The 17,707-nt window shown below is 45.9% G+C and overlaps 2 protein-coding genes across 2 annotated transcripts; both read left to right on the top strand.

Moving 5' to 3' along the window:
* Nucleotides 1–1,093: 1,093 nt before the first annotated feature.
* Nucleotides 1,094–16,637, top strand: F12 (coagulation factor XII). The gene is made up of 14 exons (XM_044661620.1): nucleotides 1,094–1,150; nucleotides 2,474–2,516; nucleotides 6,643–6,742; nucleotides 7,196–7,266; nucleotides 7,582–7,689; nucleotides 8,737–8,871; nucleotides 10,887–10,991; nucleotides 11,440–11,605; nucleotides 11,993–12,147; nucleotides 14,289–14,523; nucleotides 14,820–14,956; nucleotides 15,108–15,251; nucleotides 16,230–16,378; nucleotides 16,460–16,637. Exons 1-14 carry the CDS (start codon nucleotides 1,094–1,096, stop codon nucleotides 16,616–16,618), a joined length of 1,764 nt encoding a protein of 587 aa, XP_044517555.1. The 3' UTR covers nucleotides 16,619–16,637.
* Nucleotides 16,638–16,709: 72 nt separating this feature from the next.
* On the top strand, nucleotides 16,710–17,391 carry PFN3 (profilin 3). The gene has a single exon (XM_044664412.1). The coding sequence runs from the start codon at nucleotides 16,926–16,928 to the stop codon at nucleotides 17,337–17,339; it is 414 nt and encodes a 137-aa protein (XP_044520347.1). The 5' UTR covers nucleotides 16,710–16,925; the 3' UTR covers nucleotides 17,340–17,391.
* The last annotated feature ends 316 nt before the right edge of the window (nucleotides 17,392–17,707 follow it).

Raw genomic sequence — 17,707 nt, 5'->3', positions numbered from 1 at the left:
GAGAACCCAGCCTGGAGAGGGGAGTCTTGGGTTCAAATCTAGCCTCAGGCACTTCCTACTGGGCAATTCACTTAATCCCATTTGCCAACCCTTACTGCTGTTCTATCTTGGAACTAATACTTAGTACTGATTAAAGAAGGTAAGAGATTTAAAGAAAAAGTCATTAAACAGGAGTAGGTAGGCCTGGAGATGAAAGGCCCTGGGTTCAAATGTGATCTCAGACACTTCCTAGTTGTGACCCTGGGCAAGTCACTTAAATCTGTTTGCCTAGCCCTTGCCCTTCTTAGAGTTGTTACTCAGACAGAAAGTAAAAGTTATTTTTTTTTTAGTAAGCATTAAAAGCAATATTTGAAGCTAAATCCTCTACCAGCCTTTCTTTTTCGAGATGGATGGAACAGATTTAGAGAGGGTAAGTAATTTTCTCAAAGTCCAACAGGTTTTCAAATATGGTGCTTTCACCTCCTGTACCAATGTATGGGAATTCCCTTGCACAACTGCCTTCCACCCCCAAACAACCTTCTGGTTATCCAGAAGGGATTAGAGATAAAGGCTGGGAATCTAGAAATGCTTATCTGATTGTCCTACTTGTCCACCTCTCTTGAACCCATCCATGACTTAACCCTTCAGGGTTAGGAGTCCCAGACATCCTATACCAGGCCCCCTTCCTTATTCACTTTCTCTTGCCAATCCTGGCCTAGTCCTGCCTCTCCTAGGAGGGCTGGTCTTTACCTCTGTCAAGAATATACTGAGGGGACAGCTGGGTAGTGTAGTAGCTAGAGAGTCAGGCCTAGAGACAGGAGGTCCTGGGTTCAGATCCGACCTCAGATACTTCCTAACTATATGACCCTGGGCAAGTCACTAAACCCCCATTGCCTAACCCTTACCACCCTTCTGCCTTGGAACCAAAGCATAGTATTGGTTCTAAGGCAGAAGGTAAGGGTTAAAAAAAAAAAAGAATACACTGGCTCTGGGCCCTGAACTTGGGTCAGGGTCAGGGGGAGGGGGTTCAAGCTGGGTGGAGTTTACCTTTCTTTGTCTCCAACTCTTCCCTTGGACCTTACCCCCATCACATTGATCCAGACATAGAAACACCATGCAGATTCTACTGCTACTGGGAGTCCTAATGTTGGACCTGTGGCCGGCACTTAGGGTGAGAGAGCAAGGTCTAGACTCTAGAGGAACTTGCTAAAGGGAAAGAAGTTGGGGAGTTGTTTTCAGGTTCTGCAAGAAGGGGATGCCAGAAGGGCAGGGATAGGGTGTTTCCAGAAGAGAGATGAGAGTAGGGTTAAGGGCTTCTTTGGGGAGAGGAAGAGGTCCACTTCCTCCAAGTATCTGGTGCCACAGGGGTGGGAAGGCTTCTGCTCTGGTCCCATTCCTACCTGACCACCTGCAGGCACTTAGCTCTTTTAGGAATCCAAGGTGTCTCCTAGTGGTCATGAAAAGAAGACACAAAATGTATAAAATGGCAGAAACATGGCTAACCAGAGATCAGAAAAGGCTCTGGGGTTTTAAGTTTCCAGAAACTCAATATGAGTCAATAATATAGCAGCCTAGAAAGTTAATGTGATCTAGGGTTACTGTAAGATATTCAAAGTATCCTGAGATAAGCAGCTAGTCCTCATCAAATGAGATAATATCTATGAGGCTTTTTGCAAACCTAAAAGAGATAAATGCTAGGTGTTTTGTTATCATTATTATTATTTTCTAATTACTTTATTATTGTTATTGTTAATGTATTCTGCTCTGGTCAGACTGCATCTGGAGCATTATAAATACTAGGGATATTTAGCTCAGAGAGGAAAGGAAAAAAAGACTGGGGGTAGAAATTATGACAGCTATCTTCAGTGACTTGAGGGCCTACCACCCGAAAGGTCTAGATTTGTTCTGTTTTATGCCCAGGGGAAGAGATTGGAGAAGAGAGTAGAAATTGCAAGGCAAATTTCGGTTTGATATAAAATAGAGCTTATCAGTTTGAGCTGTCCCAAAGGGGAAGGGTGGCCTCTGGAGGAAGCAAGTTCCCCCTCACTGAAGATCTAAAAAATCTTGGTGACCATTTTTCAGATATGTCAGAGAGGGGACTTTGTTCTGGTACGAGAGGGACTAGATGACTGCTAAGGCCACTTGCAATTCTCAGTCCCACCTGGCAGTGAGGGGAAAGGGTTGGGGTTAGGTTCAGGTTCTCCACGCTGGGCCTGCTGGACACAGAGTGGAGGGGTCAAGAACAGGAACTGACGAGGATGAATCAGGACCTAGTGAGAGGAAAAGAAATGGGGAAGCTTAGGGTTCTGATATGGGAGGTAGGGCTGTTTGGTGGGTGGGAGGGTGGTCTCTGGATCTCTGACTTGTGGGAGAGAAAGTGCAAAAGGAAAGAATGTATGTGTGGAACAATGAAGAGAGAGTTTAGGGTGCAGTGGGGGAGCTAGAGGGGCAAGTCTGATGTGGCATTACCTCCTCCCATCCTAACTTCCTCTAGGCCCCACCCTGGAAAACTTCGAAAGATCCCTCGACCACAGCAGGTGAGTCTTCTCAGCAGGACTTCTGGCCAAGTGGCCAAGGGTGAGGTGATGGACAAGATGGTGGTGGGTGGGGCAGGGCTGTAGGGTTCTAGGAAGGATCATCCCTCCATAGAGAAAGGGCCAAGGGCTGGGTTGGGATAGAGACCCAGGGATGGGTCCAGCTGTCTGGGGACACTCTAGCCTAGGCTTTGAGGGAAGGCACAGATCTGGAGGCGGCATGTAAATGGGTTGTTGCTATTATTGTAATTATGAGTGGGGAGGGAGGATGACTTTATACTTCCTCAGCCACCAACACCCACGCCTCAGGCCTTTCTTAATGCCTCCCTCCCTTCCTTCCTTCTGGGGTGTCCCACTGCCCTCCCCCAGCCTGGGCTCCCAGTTTGTGAAATGGCAAACACCAAACACCTGTTTTGTGTAGGCAACTGTGTCAGGAACTGTGGGGGATACACCACTCATGAGGAAGTACGGTCAGACCCTGGAGACCTCTGAACCTGGCCAGATCACTTAACCTTTCTAAGACACTTAGTTTCCTCATTTGTAAACAACCCATCAATCAATTAGCATTTATTTAGTGTCTGTTATACATCCATCAGTCAAGTAATAAGCATTTATTAAGCCCTTGCTGTGTATCAGGCACTATGCCAGGCACTGAGGATAATCCAGAGAGAAAGGAAAGACTGCTTGTTCTCTGCTAATACTTGAGCAATCTCCAAGTTGTTAGGGAAATATATAAATTATAAAGCACAGTAGAAATTGGGGCTTTTGTTATTATATGTAGTCTGCCTTTCAAATATTTGGTGAATGAATGAAGAGGCAGTGAAGTACAGGGGAAGAGCCCCTACTATCTGCCACCACTCTGACTTTCCAGCTCCATCAGCCATCAGTCTCCTTTCCCTTCCCTACAATAGAACCAAAACAGAGATGAATCAAGTCAGTTATTGGGAGGGACACTGGTTATATGAGAGAGACAGACCGACAGAGAAAAAGAGAGAGAGTTAGGGAAGGAGGAAAGGAGGGAAGAAGGGAGGGAGAGGGAAAGGAGGAGGAAGAGAAAGAAAAGGGAGAAGGAAAGAAAAAGAGAGGGAGAGAGAACTGAGAAGCTTGATACTTATAGAATCATAGGAGAGAGAGTTTTGGAATTTAGTCTTTAATTCTATATAGCATATAGAATGGGAAAACCCTTACAACGCAATGTCAGAACTGGGAAGGATCTTTATAATACAGAACCTAGGCTATCGGAGCAGGATGGATCCTTAAGAGCTAATGTAGTCCTAACCCCCTCAGTTTTAGAGATGAAAAAACTAAGGCCTAGAAAATAGAAGTGATTTGCCCAAAGTCACACAGACCATGGAGATACAGTAATAGGGTTGGGATTCAAACCCATGTCATTTTTTTTATTATGCATTTTTAAAGTGAATAATCTCATAAAACCAAAACCTCAACATATATATCCAAATAATCAAGTGATAAATCATATGTTTTCATCTGCATTTATATTCTAACAGTTCTTCCTCTAGAGATGGATAGCATTCTTTTTCATAAGTTCCTTAGAATTATCCTGGATCATTGTATTGCTGTTAATTGTAAAGTCTATCACATTTGGTTGTTCTACAATATTGCAGTTACTGTGTATAATGTTCTCCCTGTTCTGCTTATTTCACTCTGCATCAGTCCATGAAGGTCTTTCTAACTCTTTCCGAGATCTTCCTATTTATCATTCCTTGTAGCACAATAGTATTCCATCACCATCATATACCACATTTTGTTTAGCCATTCCCCAATTGAGGGCCAATTCTTTGTTACCACAGAAAGAGCAACTATAAATATTTTTGTATAAACAGGTCCTTTCCTAATTTTTTTTATCTCTCTGGGATACAGACCTAGTAGTAGTATTATTGGATCAAAGAGTATGTATTCTTTTATATCTCTTTGAGCATAATTCCAAATTGCCTGCCATAATGGTTGGATCAGTTCACAACTCTACCAGCAATGCATTAGTGTCCCAATTTTGCCACATCCACTCCAACATTGATCATTTTCCTCTACTGTCATATTGGCCAATCTGATAGGTCGAAGGTGGTACCTCAGAGTAGTCAAATCCATGTCATTATGGAATAAGAGGGATATGAGCTAGTGATGAACCTTCTTGGGAGGGCATAAAGAATACTAGCTCTAGACCTAGAAGTCCTAGGTTCAAATCTCACTTGTGACACCACCAGGGTGACTGTGGGAAATTCACTGCCCTGGACCTCAGTTGTCAAATGAGGGGGATGAACTCTCTAGATGATTCTTGAGGTCCTTTCCATCTCTAAAGCTATAGTCCTATTTGCCTCCTAGTTCCTAGATGACTGTAACAACCTCCTAGGTTTTATTCTTGCCTTCTTCTAGTCTTCTTTTACACCATTAATTAATTCATTAATCTATTCATTCAACGAATATTTAAGATATTGATTTTATGGAAGGCCATGTGCTACCAGTCAGGTGAACCTTTTGAGAGGAGTGTTTAATATGCTGGTATTCTGTTAGGATACATTCACTGGCTTCTGATTGCTTAGGATTCTTTTGGTCCTCAGACATTTTATTAAGGGCATTGTGCTAGGTAGTAGGACAGGTCCCAAGATAAATAATGCAAGGATCCAATCTAAACTCCTTAGCTTTATATCAAGTCATTCTACAACTTGTTCTCAGTGTATTTTTCCAGCTTTATTTCTCACTGTCATTGTTGTGTTCAATTCTTTATGATTCTATTTAGGGTTTTCTGGGCAAAGATACTGGAGCAGTTTGCTATTTCTTTCTTCAGCTCATTTTACAGAAGAGAAACTGAGGCTGACAGGGTTAAGTGACTTGCTCAGGATCACACAGCTAAGTGTCTGAGGCCAGATTTGAACTCAGAAAGATGAATCTTCCTGACTCTAAGCCTGGTGCTCTCTGTCCACTCCCCATTACTTCTACTGCTCTTCTTCATTTATTTCCTAAACCTGTTCTCTGACACTCCTAATCTCTTCCCCTTCCTCCACCCCCAACTTCAGTGCCTTTGTCTGTGTTGGGGATTCCTTCTACCTGGAATACTCCTCCTACCCAGATCAATTCAAATTCTCCTCATTCTTCAATGAGTTCTTGTCCCATCTGCTCCTTCTCAGTGAGACTCCCAGCACACCGCAGTCTCTCCTTCTTGTCTCTTTATTATCTATACCTTTTGTCTGATGCTCCGAAGGCCTGGCATTTTTTCAGCTATCCAAATGATCTCCCTCGAGAGCTGGTCTGATCAGTCATCCCTCCTGATTCCATTCAACAAACTCCAACAGCTCCCTATTTTTTCCCCAGGATCAAATATAAAAACCTCTATTTATAACGTATGTCTTTCCAGCCTTCATACACTTAACTCTTCATGATCTAGTGACACTGGCCTCATCACTGTTAGTTGCACATGTCAGTCCATCTCCTGATTGGACATTTTCACTGGCTGTTCCCTGAGCCTGGAACACTCTCCTCCTTATCACCTCTTGGCTTCCCTGGCTTCCTTCGAGCCTTGGCTAAAGTCTCACCTTTCTCTCCCAGAGACTTGATCTAGTCTTTTTAAAAAATTTTAAACCTTTAACTTCTGTCTTAGCGTCAATACTGAGTATCCATTCCAAGACAGAAGAGTGGTAAGGGTTAGGCAGTAGGGGGTTAAGTGACTTGCTCAGGGTCACACAGATAGTGTGAGGTCACACAGCTGAGGTCAAATTTGAACCCAGGACCTCCCCATCTCTGGGCTTGGCTCTCTATCCACTGAGCCACTCAGCTGCTCCATGTCTAGTCTTTCTTAACCTTAGTGCCTTCCTCAAGATTATTTCCAATTTATCTTAAAAGTGTCTTATTTATACATATTTGCTTGTGTGTTTTGGCCCCATTAGACTGTGAGCTTCTTGAGAACAGGGACTGGTTTTTGTTTGGTTTTGTCTTTTTTTTTTTTTTTTTTTTTTTTTTTTTTTTTTGTATCTCCAACATTTAGCGCAATGCCTAGCAAGGCAGGTTGAATTAGTGCTTAATAAATGCTTATAGACTTGACAAATGTCCTGTCCACTAACTAGACTAGCCTCTGTATGCTGAATGGCCTCATTAGGTGTTTTTGGGTTAATTGCAGTCCTGGTCACCAGTGGCGAGCCCTGTTACTTCCCCTTCCAATACAGAGGCCAGCTGCACCACAGATGTACCAAGAAGGGCCGTCCAGGGCCCCATGCCTGGTAAGCTCCTGGCCTCCTGCCCTCTGCTAGGCTAGATTGTCTTGGTCATGGTGTTCTACAAGGATTCCAAATGAGAATGTTACTTCATTCCCATAAACTGCCTTTTTTCTCCTTGGGAAGATGTGTCTGTCACTTTGACATTTTACTAGTTTTGTGGTCTGGGGCTAGTCTGAACCTCTTTATTGATCTGTAAAATGGGGATAATGATATTTGCACTTCCTTCTTACAGGGTAATTGACTGTAGAGAGCTCTGTGAATCTTTAAATTCTTTCTAAATGAGAAGGTACTGTTATCTCCCTGTCCCAGGCCATCAGCCCCAAGAAACCAGGCAGCCAACTCCCTGAAATTCAGTGGTTCTGGTAGTACCTTCTGGCCAGATTTTGGGATAGGTATGTCTTTGGGGGTATGTCTTTTGGGGCTCTTCAGAGCAGGGATGACTCCCTCTTTCTCCAGGTGTGCAACCACCGACAACTATGATCGAGATCAGCAGTGGGCCTATTGCCTGGAGTCCAAGAAAGTGAAAGGTGCCTCTCTTGGATCTGCAATTCCTCCTTTTCATCCCCCCACCGCCACCCCCATTCCAGAAAGCCCTTGGGTACCACCCCTACCCCACTCCCAAGCTAGGAATTTGGATACAGCTCAGGCCTTTCTGCTTTACTTCTCAAAAAAAAAAAAAAAAAAAAAAAAAAAAAAAGGGCATGTAGGGATGATTATCTCCCATTCCAGTCCTCAGACTGAGAGAAACCTCCTAGGGACACCATCACCTTGATTCATGCTTCCTGTCATCACCCTCCCCCCTTCCCTTTCCCTTGCCTCATTCAGGGGCCTTCTGTCCACAGATCACTGCAAGCACAATCCATGCCAGAGAGGAGGGACCTGCATCAACACCATTCATGGAGCCCGCTGCCTCTGTGCCCCCCACCTCATGGGCCAGCACTGCCAAAAAGGTGCCCATTCATTTGAGGTCTGCTTTGCCTGATTCCTAACCCTGAGCTTCCGAGTACTCAACAGAATCACCCCACACAGGGAAGGAGGGTGGCCCCAAGGCCAAGGCATGGGGAAGGGGTTCTATCCTTGTGGGCCTCATCCTGAGAGAATCTAGATGATAATAGTATATAAATCATAGATATATACACAACATAATTTACATGTAAATTATATATATACATAAAACTTATAAATTATAAAGTGCTGTAAGATTTGCAAAGTGCTGTACAAATATTATCTCCTTGTCTTCTTATAACATCCTTGGAAGGGAGGTCATATTGCTGTACTTTTAGTGATGAGGAAACTGAGATTAAGTGAATTTGGTCAGGGTTGCACAGCTAGTTAAGTGTCTGAGGCAGGATTTGAAGCCCAATATGCTATCCATTGTGCCAGCAAGCACAATTTCAGGGATGCAAGAATGAGGCATATAAACATCTGAGTCATGTAAGCTTAAAAATTAATATACAATAACTCCAAGTATTGTGTTTTATAAGATTTATTAATAGCCACTTGAAGAAAAGGGAATAAAAAGACAAAAGTAAAAGCCTGAGTAAAGTCAGCTTTCCCAGCCTCAAATGTGGGAGAAGAGAGAGAAAAGGCAGGGTTACAGCCAACTTATAAACAAAACGTGAGAATGCAATGTGCTGTCGAAGGAAAAAGGATTTTGGGAGAAGTCCAAGGGTTCAAGATTTCTAACTACACCATCAGAGTCCTTGCCTCTTGGGGCCCATTGCTGGCATCTTCTTGGTACACACTCACTCCTTATACAGGCCTGGAGTTAGGAAGACTCATCTTCCTGAGTTCAAATCTGATTTCAAATATTTACTAGCTGTGTGACCCTAGGCAAGTCACTTTACCCTGTTTGCCTCAGTTTCCTCATCTATAAAATGAGCTGGAGAAGGAAATGGCCAACTACCAATATTTCTGCAAAATGGGTCATGAAAAGTTAGACACAACTGAAAATGACTGAACAACTTTCCCTTAACCAGCATGCTTTCTGTCCCCAGAGAAGTGCTATCAGCCTCAATTGAGGCAGTTCTTCGATGAAAATGAGACATGGTTTTGTGCAGAACCACCCAGAGTGGCCAAGTGCAGGTGTAAGGGCCCCAGTGCTGACTGCAAGTGGCTGCCAAACAGCCAGGGTGAGGATTGGCATGGCACAGCCACAGGGTGCTGGGATTGGAGTAAGGCCAGAGCAGGGAGGGCAGGGGAGGGCAATTGTGGTTGTAGTGGACAAAGCCCCAAGTCCAGAGACCTGGGTTTGAGTTCTAGATGGGCTATTGATTCACTTGATATGACTTCCTATTCACGGTGTTTGAAGCTTCTGATCTTGCCTTCATTTTCCCAATTGTAAAATGGTATTGGACCGGAGGGTTAAGTTCTGACAATAATCTTTTATTTTCCAAAGTCTCTTTGGAAAGACTCTTCTAGCCCAGATATTGTGTTTTATGTTCTATTCTCTAAGCTCCCTTCCACATCTGAGACTATATTCCAAGGTCCTTCCAAATCTGATATTGTGTTCTATGCTTAATTCTTTGTTCTGTTATCTAATCTCCCTTTCATTTATAAGTTTGTTTTAAGGTCTCTTCTAGCTCTGACCTTGTATTTCTTGGGGCTTATGGCTTTTTAAAGCTCTAACATTTTTTGATTCTTTTTTTTTTTTTTTAAAACCCTTACCTTCTGTCTTAGAACCGATACCAAGAATCTTTTCCAAAGCAGAAAAGCAACAAGGGTTAGGCAAATGGAGTTAAATGATTTGCCCAGGGTCACACAGCTAGGAAAGTATCTAAGGTCATATTTGAACCTATCTCGTCCTAGCTTTCTATCCACTGAGCCACTTTGCTGCCCCTAAATTCTTTTTTTTTTAACCATTTATTAATATTCATTTTTAACATGGTTACATGATTCATGCTCCCACTTTCCCCTTTACCCCCCGTACACCGCCCACCCATGGCCGATGCAAATTTCCACTGGTTTTAACGTGTGTCATTGATCAAGACCTATTTCCAAATTGTTGACAGTTGCATTGGTGTGGTAGTTTCGAGTCTACATCCCCAATCATGTCCGCATCAACCCATGCGTTCAAGCAGTTGTTTTTCTTATATGTTTCCTCTGAATGTGGGTAGTGTTCTTTACCCTAAATCCCTCAGAACTGTCCTGTGTCTGTTGCCCCTAAATTCTAACATTCTTTGTACATCCTAATATCTTAACATTCTTGCCCTCTCTAATAGTCTTTATCCTAGGTTTCCTTTTCAAAGGTTCCTTTGTTCTGAAGTTCCAATATTTTATACCTTGAGACACCTTTAGCTCTAACAGCCTGTGTTCTATATCTTAATCCCTTCTATCTCTGAACATTCTATATTCTGTGATTTCTTCTGTGTTCTGTGTTTAAAGATCTCTTCAAGCTTTCAAAGTTCTAAGAATCCTTCTATATCTCATCCATGATCTTCTGGATCTAACATGTATAAGGTTCCATATAGGCCCAACATTCTGCATCCTAAATTCTATGGTTCTTTCCAACTTTTAACTTTGACACTTTATAGTCTAAGATACCATGTACCTCTGAGGTTCTATGTTCTTGGATCCTTTATAAATCTAATACTATGTTCTAAGGGCTGAGAGAAGGGAATTTGCGTGTTGATTCGATCAGTCAGAGATTTGAACTTCCTTTCCATTTGTTTTGAATTTCTGGTGGTTGTTGTTGGTGGTGGTTGGTTGTTGTGTTGTTGTTGTTTCTGAGGCTGAGATTCTGAGACAGACTGGACTGTTAGGCTTTAGGTCGTTGGGCTAGATAATTCTTTACCTCCTTTCTATATTTCCCTCTCTTATTGTCTTTATCTTACTATAATAAAGCTATTAGAGCTATTAACAGCCTTGTGACTTAAGGGTTAATTTATATAATGGCAACAACATTTTTTTACTCTTATAATTTAGTCAAACCCATTCTAACCATTACAGGGCCCTTCCAGGTCTAAACATTTTATGTACAGTAATTTTGCCCGGTTCTGACGTTATGATCTGGCTGGCCATTGGGAAAATGAGATCCATTTTAGGACTCTTGGGGAATTGTTGGTAGGGGGAGGTTAGTCAGGGCTGAGGGAGAGAACTCAATCCTTTCTTCCAAAAGATTATATTGAGAACTCTGTCCTCTTCCCAGCCTGCCTGGACAACCCCTGTCTCCATGGAGGGATGTGCTTGCAGGCAGAGGGCCAGTCCGTCTGTCATTGTCCTCCAAATTATGCAGGGCGCTTTTGTGAAATAGGTAGGTCCAGGGCCCTTTTGGACTAGAAACTGAGGTGAGTATGAGGGGGAGATGTGATCACGAGGGAAGACAGAAAGGGAGAAGTACAGGGAGAAGTCTTTTCCTCTCATCCCCCTTTAGAAGCTGACAAAGGGATAGGGGAGAGGGAATGAGTGCCAACTTTGTTTCCTCTCCTCCCCCCCCAAAAAAAGATGTAAACTAAATGATTTTTAAGGTTCTTTTCAGCTTGCAATCCTATAATCCTAACCTATGAGATTCAGATTCTACTCCCAGTTCTCGTTATGTACTATGGATCACTTCTCTCCCAAAGGAAGAAGAAAGGGTTGGGGGAGGGAGAAATAATAAAACAGCAGAATAAAACAACTGGAGGAAGAGGGCAGAGAGCCCAGTTCTGGGGGGGGGCTCCCCCAAGTCCTTCCCATCTCTAGATGGCTCTTCTTCATACTAGATACCAGTGCAAGATGTTATAATGGTCAAGGATTCACCTACCGGGGCACAGCACAGACCACATTATCAGGCAAGCAATGCCAACCCTGGTCCTCAGAGGCCACATATCAGCATCTGTCCAGGGAATATGTGCTGACCAGGGGTTTGGGCCATCACCCCTACTGCAGGTGAGGAGGTCTTGGGATTTAGTAGGCTTTTTATAAGAAAACGGGAGTGGGCAGGCCTAGAGATGTGAGTTCTTGGATTCAAAACTGGCCTCAGATACTTCATATCTGTGTGATCCTGGGCAAGTCACTTAACCCCAGTTACCTAGCCCTTACCACTCTTCTGCCCTGGAACCAATACTTATTATCCCTTCTAAGAAAGAAGATAAGGGTTTAAAAAAAAAAAAAAGAAAGAAAATGGGCCTGGGGAATGAAGAGATGGAGAGGGAGGGGTCCAGGCAAAGCCAGGGAAGAAGGAGGAAGTGAGGATTTGGGGAGGAGTCAGCTTGGGGCCCAAACCAGGAAAGAGTCATAGAAAGGGTACTGAGTGCCATTTATGTATGGTTTCAGGAACCCGGATAATGACACTAGCCCCTGGTGCTTTGTTCTCTCTGGGAGCCAGATGAGCTGGGAATACTGTAGACTGGCCATATGCCAGGATCCAGGTCGGAATCCAGCTATTGCATCACAGCATCCAACTATTTCTGCTCCACTGTCCTTTACAGGTGAGTTAGGGACCAAGTATTAGGAGGGGACAGAGGGAGGAACAGGGAGAACCTCCTTTCAGAAGTAAAAGGGATGACAGTTCACAGAGAAAGGTAACCAAAGGTGTGGAGTAGTTAGAGGGCAACTGGTTGGGCACAGACAGGAGGTACATGGCTGCCACAAAGGATAGGGTGAGCAGTGGCACCTAGATCTGACCAAATTTGGGTGGAGGTAGGGGGGCACAGTGAGGCACAGGTGGGCAAGTCATGATACTGAGAACAGCCATATTATGATGGAGGGCACTAGACTGTGTACAGAGAAAGTATAGGCAGAGAGCACAAGGCTGTCAGAGAAAATGAGCACAGGTTGGGTATAGAAGACATGGAATATGAACACAGAAGGAACTTTCTAGAGGTGTTCCATGGTGGACAGAGACAAGGAATAAAGGCTGCTTAGACAAAGAAATGGCATGAGATGAGCACAGAAAAGGTACACTATCAGTTCCAATGGAGGGTATGAGGTGTGTGCAGACTTTGGAACAAAGAAAAAGTATAGTGCTTATCCAGGGTGTACAGACAGAGGGCATCAGTGGGCACAAGATCAGCAGAATGAAGAGGGATACAGGTAGGAGCACAGGCATGATGCAGAGATAATTTTGAAAGATACTAATTGGGCCAGAGAGAAGGGATTCATGGGCTGACAAGACAGAGAGAAGATGCTGGATGGGTATAGGCAGAATGGGACACTGAGTAGGCAGAGAAAACCCCTGACATGGGAATAGAACAATATAAAAGGGATTGATACAGGCTGAAGGCACAGGATTGATAACACTGAAACCACAGGATAGACCCAGAGGATGTTGGTGGGCAGAGAGAAGTGAAGGGGTTAAGCATGGGAACGAACATGGACAGAGGGCATGAGATAGAAATCAGCACGAGGCTGTCCCTCAATAGAAGGCATAGAGATGGCACAAATGGATATGACGTTGATCTGACCAGGGTAGGTAAAAAGAGGACCAGGTTGGCACAGTGTTAGCACTAAGGGGCAAGGCTAGCAAAGAGAAGGGGAATGGGCAGGCACTGGCAGAAGGTGTAAGGAATAGAATATAAGCTTTATTAAAAGGCAGGGGCTTTTTCAGTTTTTGTAACTTACTGCCACTTAGTAGATGCTTAATAAGTCCTTGTAGAATTGGATTAAGTTGAATTGAAGTTACAGATAGCTGTCAGAAAAAAAATGGCACCAACCCAGAATGATAACAGAAAGAATAGGGCAGGAATGTCATGGGATGGGATGAACACAGGAAAAAAAGGGCACAAGCAGAGGGTAGGCACTATGAGGGAATCTGGATGGAGAGAGGGCACAGCTCTCTAATTATTAGATGATTTCAAAGATTGAATTCCCTCAGCATTATAACATTTATTGTCAGTTGGGGGAAGGAATGTATTAGAGTGGCTTCAGAAGGATGACAAAAGACTAAGGAAGGGGAAACTATAGGTCAATGGAGTAGGTCATAGTTGGGGGAGAGGAAGGCAGGGAGCTCAGTTTTAGGGGACTTGTTCAGGTATGTCTAACTCTTTGGACTATAACTATCCACAGGGTTTTCTGGACAAAGATACTGTAGTTATTTGCCACTTCCTTCTCCAGGGGATCCTTTTGTCAGGCAATAAAAAGTTAAGTGACTTGCCCAGGGTCACACAGCTAGGAAGTATTTCTGAGAGCAGATTTGAACTCAGATCTTTCTGACTCCAGGCCCTGTATTCTATCATGGAGCCACCTAGCTACCTCCTAAGCATACAGAAGTTGTGACATGGTCAAGGTCACAGAGTTGGGAAGTGGAAGGCCTATTTTGAACTCAGGGCTTCCTGACTCTAGGCCCAGTTCTCCTAATCACTGAGCCATAGTTGCCTCACAGTGTTATGTTCATGGTTTGGGGAGAGGTTTTGGGGACTCCCCTCCCCATAATCTAAGAGTGTGGATCAAGAACAGGCAGAGAGCAATACAAATAGAATGCCAGGGAAGCATAGGTAAGGGTTTACTATTACAACATCACAGGGAGGGCAAAAGGTACAACACAGAGGGCACAATGTAAACATAGAAAAGGGGAATATCAGTGCTGCTGGGCAGCATCATTCAACAGTCTGGTGCTTTGGGTCTCTTCCAGCATTGCCCAAGGAGAGGCTTGTGTCCCAGGCTCCTCTGTGGAAGATTGATTCTGTGGCCTGTGGCCAGCGGCAAAGGAAGAGGCTCTCTGGATTGACTCGTGTTATCGGAGGGCTGGTGGCATTACCAGGGGCACACCCCTACATAGCAGCCCTCTATCTGGGCCAGAACTTCTGCGCTGGCAGCCTTATTAGCGCCTGTTGGGTTCTCACAGCAGCGCACTGTCTGGAGGACAGGTGAGTTACCCAGGGCTTCTCCACCAGAACCACTCCAAGATTTGGAGCCCTGGCCAGTGGGGAAACTTGAGTTTGGGATGAGAAAAGCTTGATCCCTTTATGGCCACGGAAAGAGAAGGCCTGGGATTTCCTCCCGCTCTCATCCTCGTCCTTCCCAAGCAGGGAAGGTCAGGGATCTGGCTTTGAAGCTCAGTCTAGGAGGCCTGACAGGAGTGGGGGCAGGAAGTCGTACAGGATGGGGAGACCTGGGTTGTCTAACTGGGCCCCAGCGAAGCTGCCAGTCGGTGCTCCCACAGACCTGCCCCAGAACTGCTGAAGGTGGTCCTGGGCCAAGAGCGACACAACGAGAGCTGCCAGCAGTGCCAGGAATTCTCGGTGCGCAAATACCGACTGCATGAGGGCTTCCAGGCCCACACCTTTCAGCACGACATTGGTAGGTGGGGGGCGAGCAGTGCCCGGGCCAAGAGGATGACCTCAGCTCAATTCTGAGCCCCAGGCTTCCCCTTGGATAGGGAAAGAGGGCCCGAGACGTGGGTCCGAACCTGCACTCAAAGCTCTGTCTCGCTGCATTTCTTGGTTGTTAGCGCTGGTGCGGCTGCAGGAGAGAGAAGATGGGGGTTGTGCGCGGTTCTCGCCCTCCGTTCAGCCCGTATGTCTCCCGGGGACTCTGGAGCCTCCAGGCAACGCCTCGAGCTGCCAGGTCGCAGGCTGGGGTTACCAGCATGAAGGTAGTAAGCAGAGAGCAGTGAGCTCAGATGGCTTTTGCCCCGACTGAGTCTCTGGCACAGGAGAGGAGGCTAATGAAAGAGGCAAAAGAGTGTGAGCAGGTAGATAAATGGCAAACGGCAGGCACGTACGGTGCCGAGTGGATAGAGTTGATTTTGAAAATTAAGATTTAGCTCCCGAAACCAGGAGTCTGTGTGACTTTGGCGAGTACACACCCACACCCACGCAGTCATTTTGCAGAGCTTCAGCCTTCTTTCTAAGACTGGAAGGTCCAGAGCAGGTGTTCATCTGCATTGGTGAAAGGCATTGTCCTCACCGGAATTCCCCGAAAGATGATAGCTATGGTCTGGTTTAAAAAAAAAAAAAAAAAAAAAAAAAAAGATAGCAAAGCGCTTTGGTTCTATAAACCTGGACCATGGGAACCTAATTTCAGATTTGAAAGGCAAGAACCCTAAGACTTTTCTGGCTCAGACCTATTCTGATTGTTCTTAAGCAAGTCACTTCCCCTCTCTGGTCCTACAAAATAAGAGTAGGCTAGGGGTGATCTCGAAGGTCCCATGCTAGTTTGAAATCCTATGATCTTATGGGAGAAGGGTAAAAGGGGTCTTCCAGAGCCCGGTGACTTTCTCTCACGATTTGGGGGATCTTGCCTTGGTACAGAGAAATTCTAGCATTTGTCTGAGACTTAAGAGAGTCCTTGGATCCCTGTAGATTCAAAGGTCTCTGGGAGAGATTGCGCCATTGCTGCTCACACCCCTAACTCAGTTAATTTACAATCTGGGGCACCGGACTCAGGACTGGAGTCGGGGTGGGGGGAGATGAAAAGGAGTGTAGGAAGAAAATGTAAGTCCCAAACACACCTGGGGAGGTGGTGGGAGCGGGGAGATCCTGACCTTGGGGGTTCCTGTTGAGCCCTCCACCCAATGACCCCACGAAGGACTCCAAGTCCGGGCACCTCTCCGTGCCTTATCACGTTGCAGAGGCCGAGGACTACTCCAGTTACCTGCAGGAGGCCCAGATTCCGATCATTCCCCAGGAGCGCTGCTCAGCCAAAGACGTGCATGGGACATCGGTCACCCCGGACATGCTGTGCGCTGGCTTCCTGGAAGGGGGCACAGATGCCTGCCAGGTGAGCGGAGAAGCAGTCTGCATGAAGAGGGCACGGGGAGGCAAGAGGGAGGGACAACGAACTGACATCTCAGTGGCCCAGGGTGACTCCGGGGGACCGCTGGTGTGCGAGGAGGAGGGCCGGCTCACTCTGCGCGGAGTGGTCAGCTGGGGTACCGGCTGTGGGAACCGAAACAAGCCTGGAGTGTACGCCAGCGTAGCTAGTCACCTAGAATGGATCCGGGAGCACGTTGCCTTCTAACAGACCCTGGTGGTGGGCACTCGGGCATGGGGCGGTCCTGGAATGAAGAGCTTGAGACACTGTTACCTTGGCTTTTGGGTCCTCTCTCAGCGCCGTGGGGCAATAAAAGAACTTGTCTTTCTCTGGCCCCAGGCAGGGCTTAGAAGGCGGAGGGAGATGTTGAATTCAGAACAAATTTTGGTGTCACGGTGGGTGCTGGTGTCACAGAGGGTGCTGACGTCACAATGGTAACCGGGAAAGCCGCAGTGGGCACTAGGATACCCCCCGGGGACTGAGAGCACAGAGCAGGGTCCTCTATCTCCCTGGAATGGGCGACTGGAAGACGTACATCAGCGCCGTACTGCGGGACAAGCGTATAGATGACGTCGCCATTGTGGGCCATTCAGACAACCGTTGCGTCTGGGCCTCGAGGCCTGGAGGCTTGCTGGCTGCCATATCCCCGCAGGAAGTGGGCATACTCACGGGCCATGACCGCCGCAGCTTCTTGCAGTCTGGGATTAGCCTGGGAGGTCGACGCTGCTGCGTCATTCGCGACCATCTGCTAGAAGACGGCGATGGCGTTCTGGACGCTAGGACCAAGGGACTGGATGGTCGCTCCATATGCGTGGGACTCACACCCAAGGCCCTGCTGGTGCTCATGGGCCGACGAGGGGTGCACGGGGGCTCTCTTAACAAGACTACTCACCATCTTATCAAGGGCCTGCGGTTCCAGGGTATGTAGGATTCCAGAAGCCAGCGTGAAGTGGAGGGAAATAAATATAAATGTAATGTAACCTGAGCTCTGTGTTGGGAAGATGGACGAGATGGTGGTGGGTTTTTGTCTAGGGATGTCCAGGGCCCTTGCTGGTCAGCCCCTGGTGGCTCAGAGGGGATTACTTTCCCCATTTAGAGCAAGCAAGAGCTTATTTGGAATGGTGGCACATCATCACAGAATGATCCTCCTTTGACTCCAGGTCCGGTGATCAGAGCCAAAAAAAAAAAAAAAAAAAAAAAAAAAAAAGCAATCCCCTAGACAAGGCAGGCCTGAAGTTTCTCACAAACATTTAGGCTCACAGTTGCCTCTATAACAATTCAGGTCAGAGAACAAGT

This window comes from Gracilinanus agilis, chromosome 2 (genome assembly GCF_016433145.1).
Source record: "Gracilinanus agilis isolate LMUSP501 chromosome 2, AgileGrace, whole genome shotgun sequence".
NCBI classification, from domain to species: domain Eukaryota; kingdom Metazoa; phylum Chordata; class Mammalia; order Didelphimorphia; family Didelphidae; genus Gracilinanus; species Gracilinanus agilis.
This window is presented reverse-complemented; position numbering and strand designations above follow the sequence as displayed.

Excerpts from the sequence above, each read along its gene's own strand:
- PFN3 (XM_044664412.1), top strand. The coding sequence starts at position 16,926 with ATGGGCGACTGGAAGACGTACATCAGCGCCGTACTGCGGGACAAGCGT.
- F12 (XM_044661620.1), top strand. The coding sequence starts at position 1,094 with ATGCAGATTCTACTGCTACTGGGAGTCCTAATGTTGGACCTGTGGCCG. Across the intron at positions 6,743-7,195 it reads CGTCCAGGGCCCCATGCCTG|GTGTGCAACCACCGACAACT; the intron begins GTAAGCTCCTGG and ends CTCTTTCTCCAG. Across the intron at positions 16,379-16,459 it reads GGGGCACAGATGCCTGCCAG|GGTGACTCCGGGGGACCGCT; the intron begins GTGAGCGGAGAA and ends TCAGTGGCCCAG.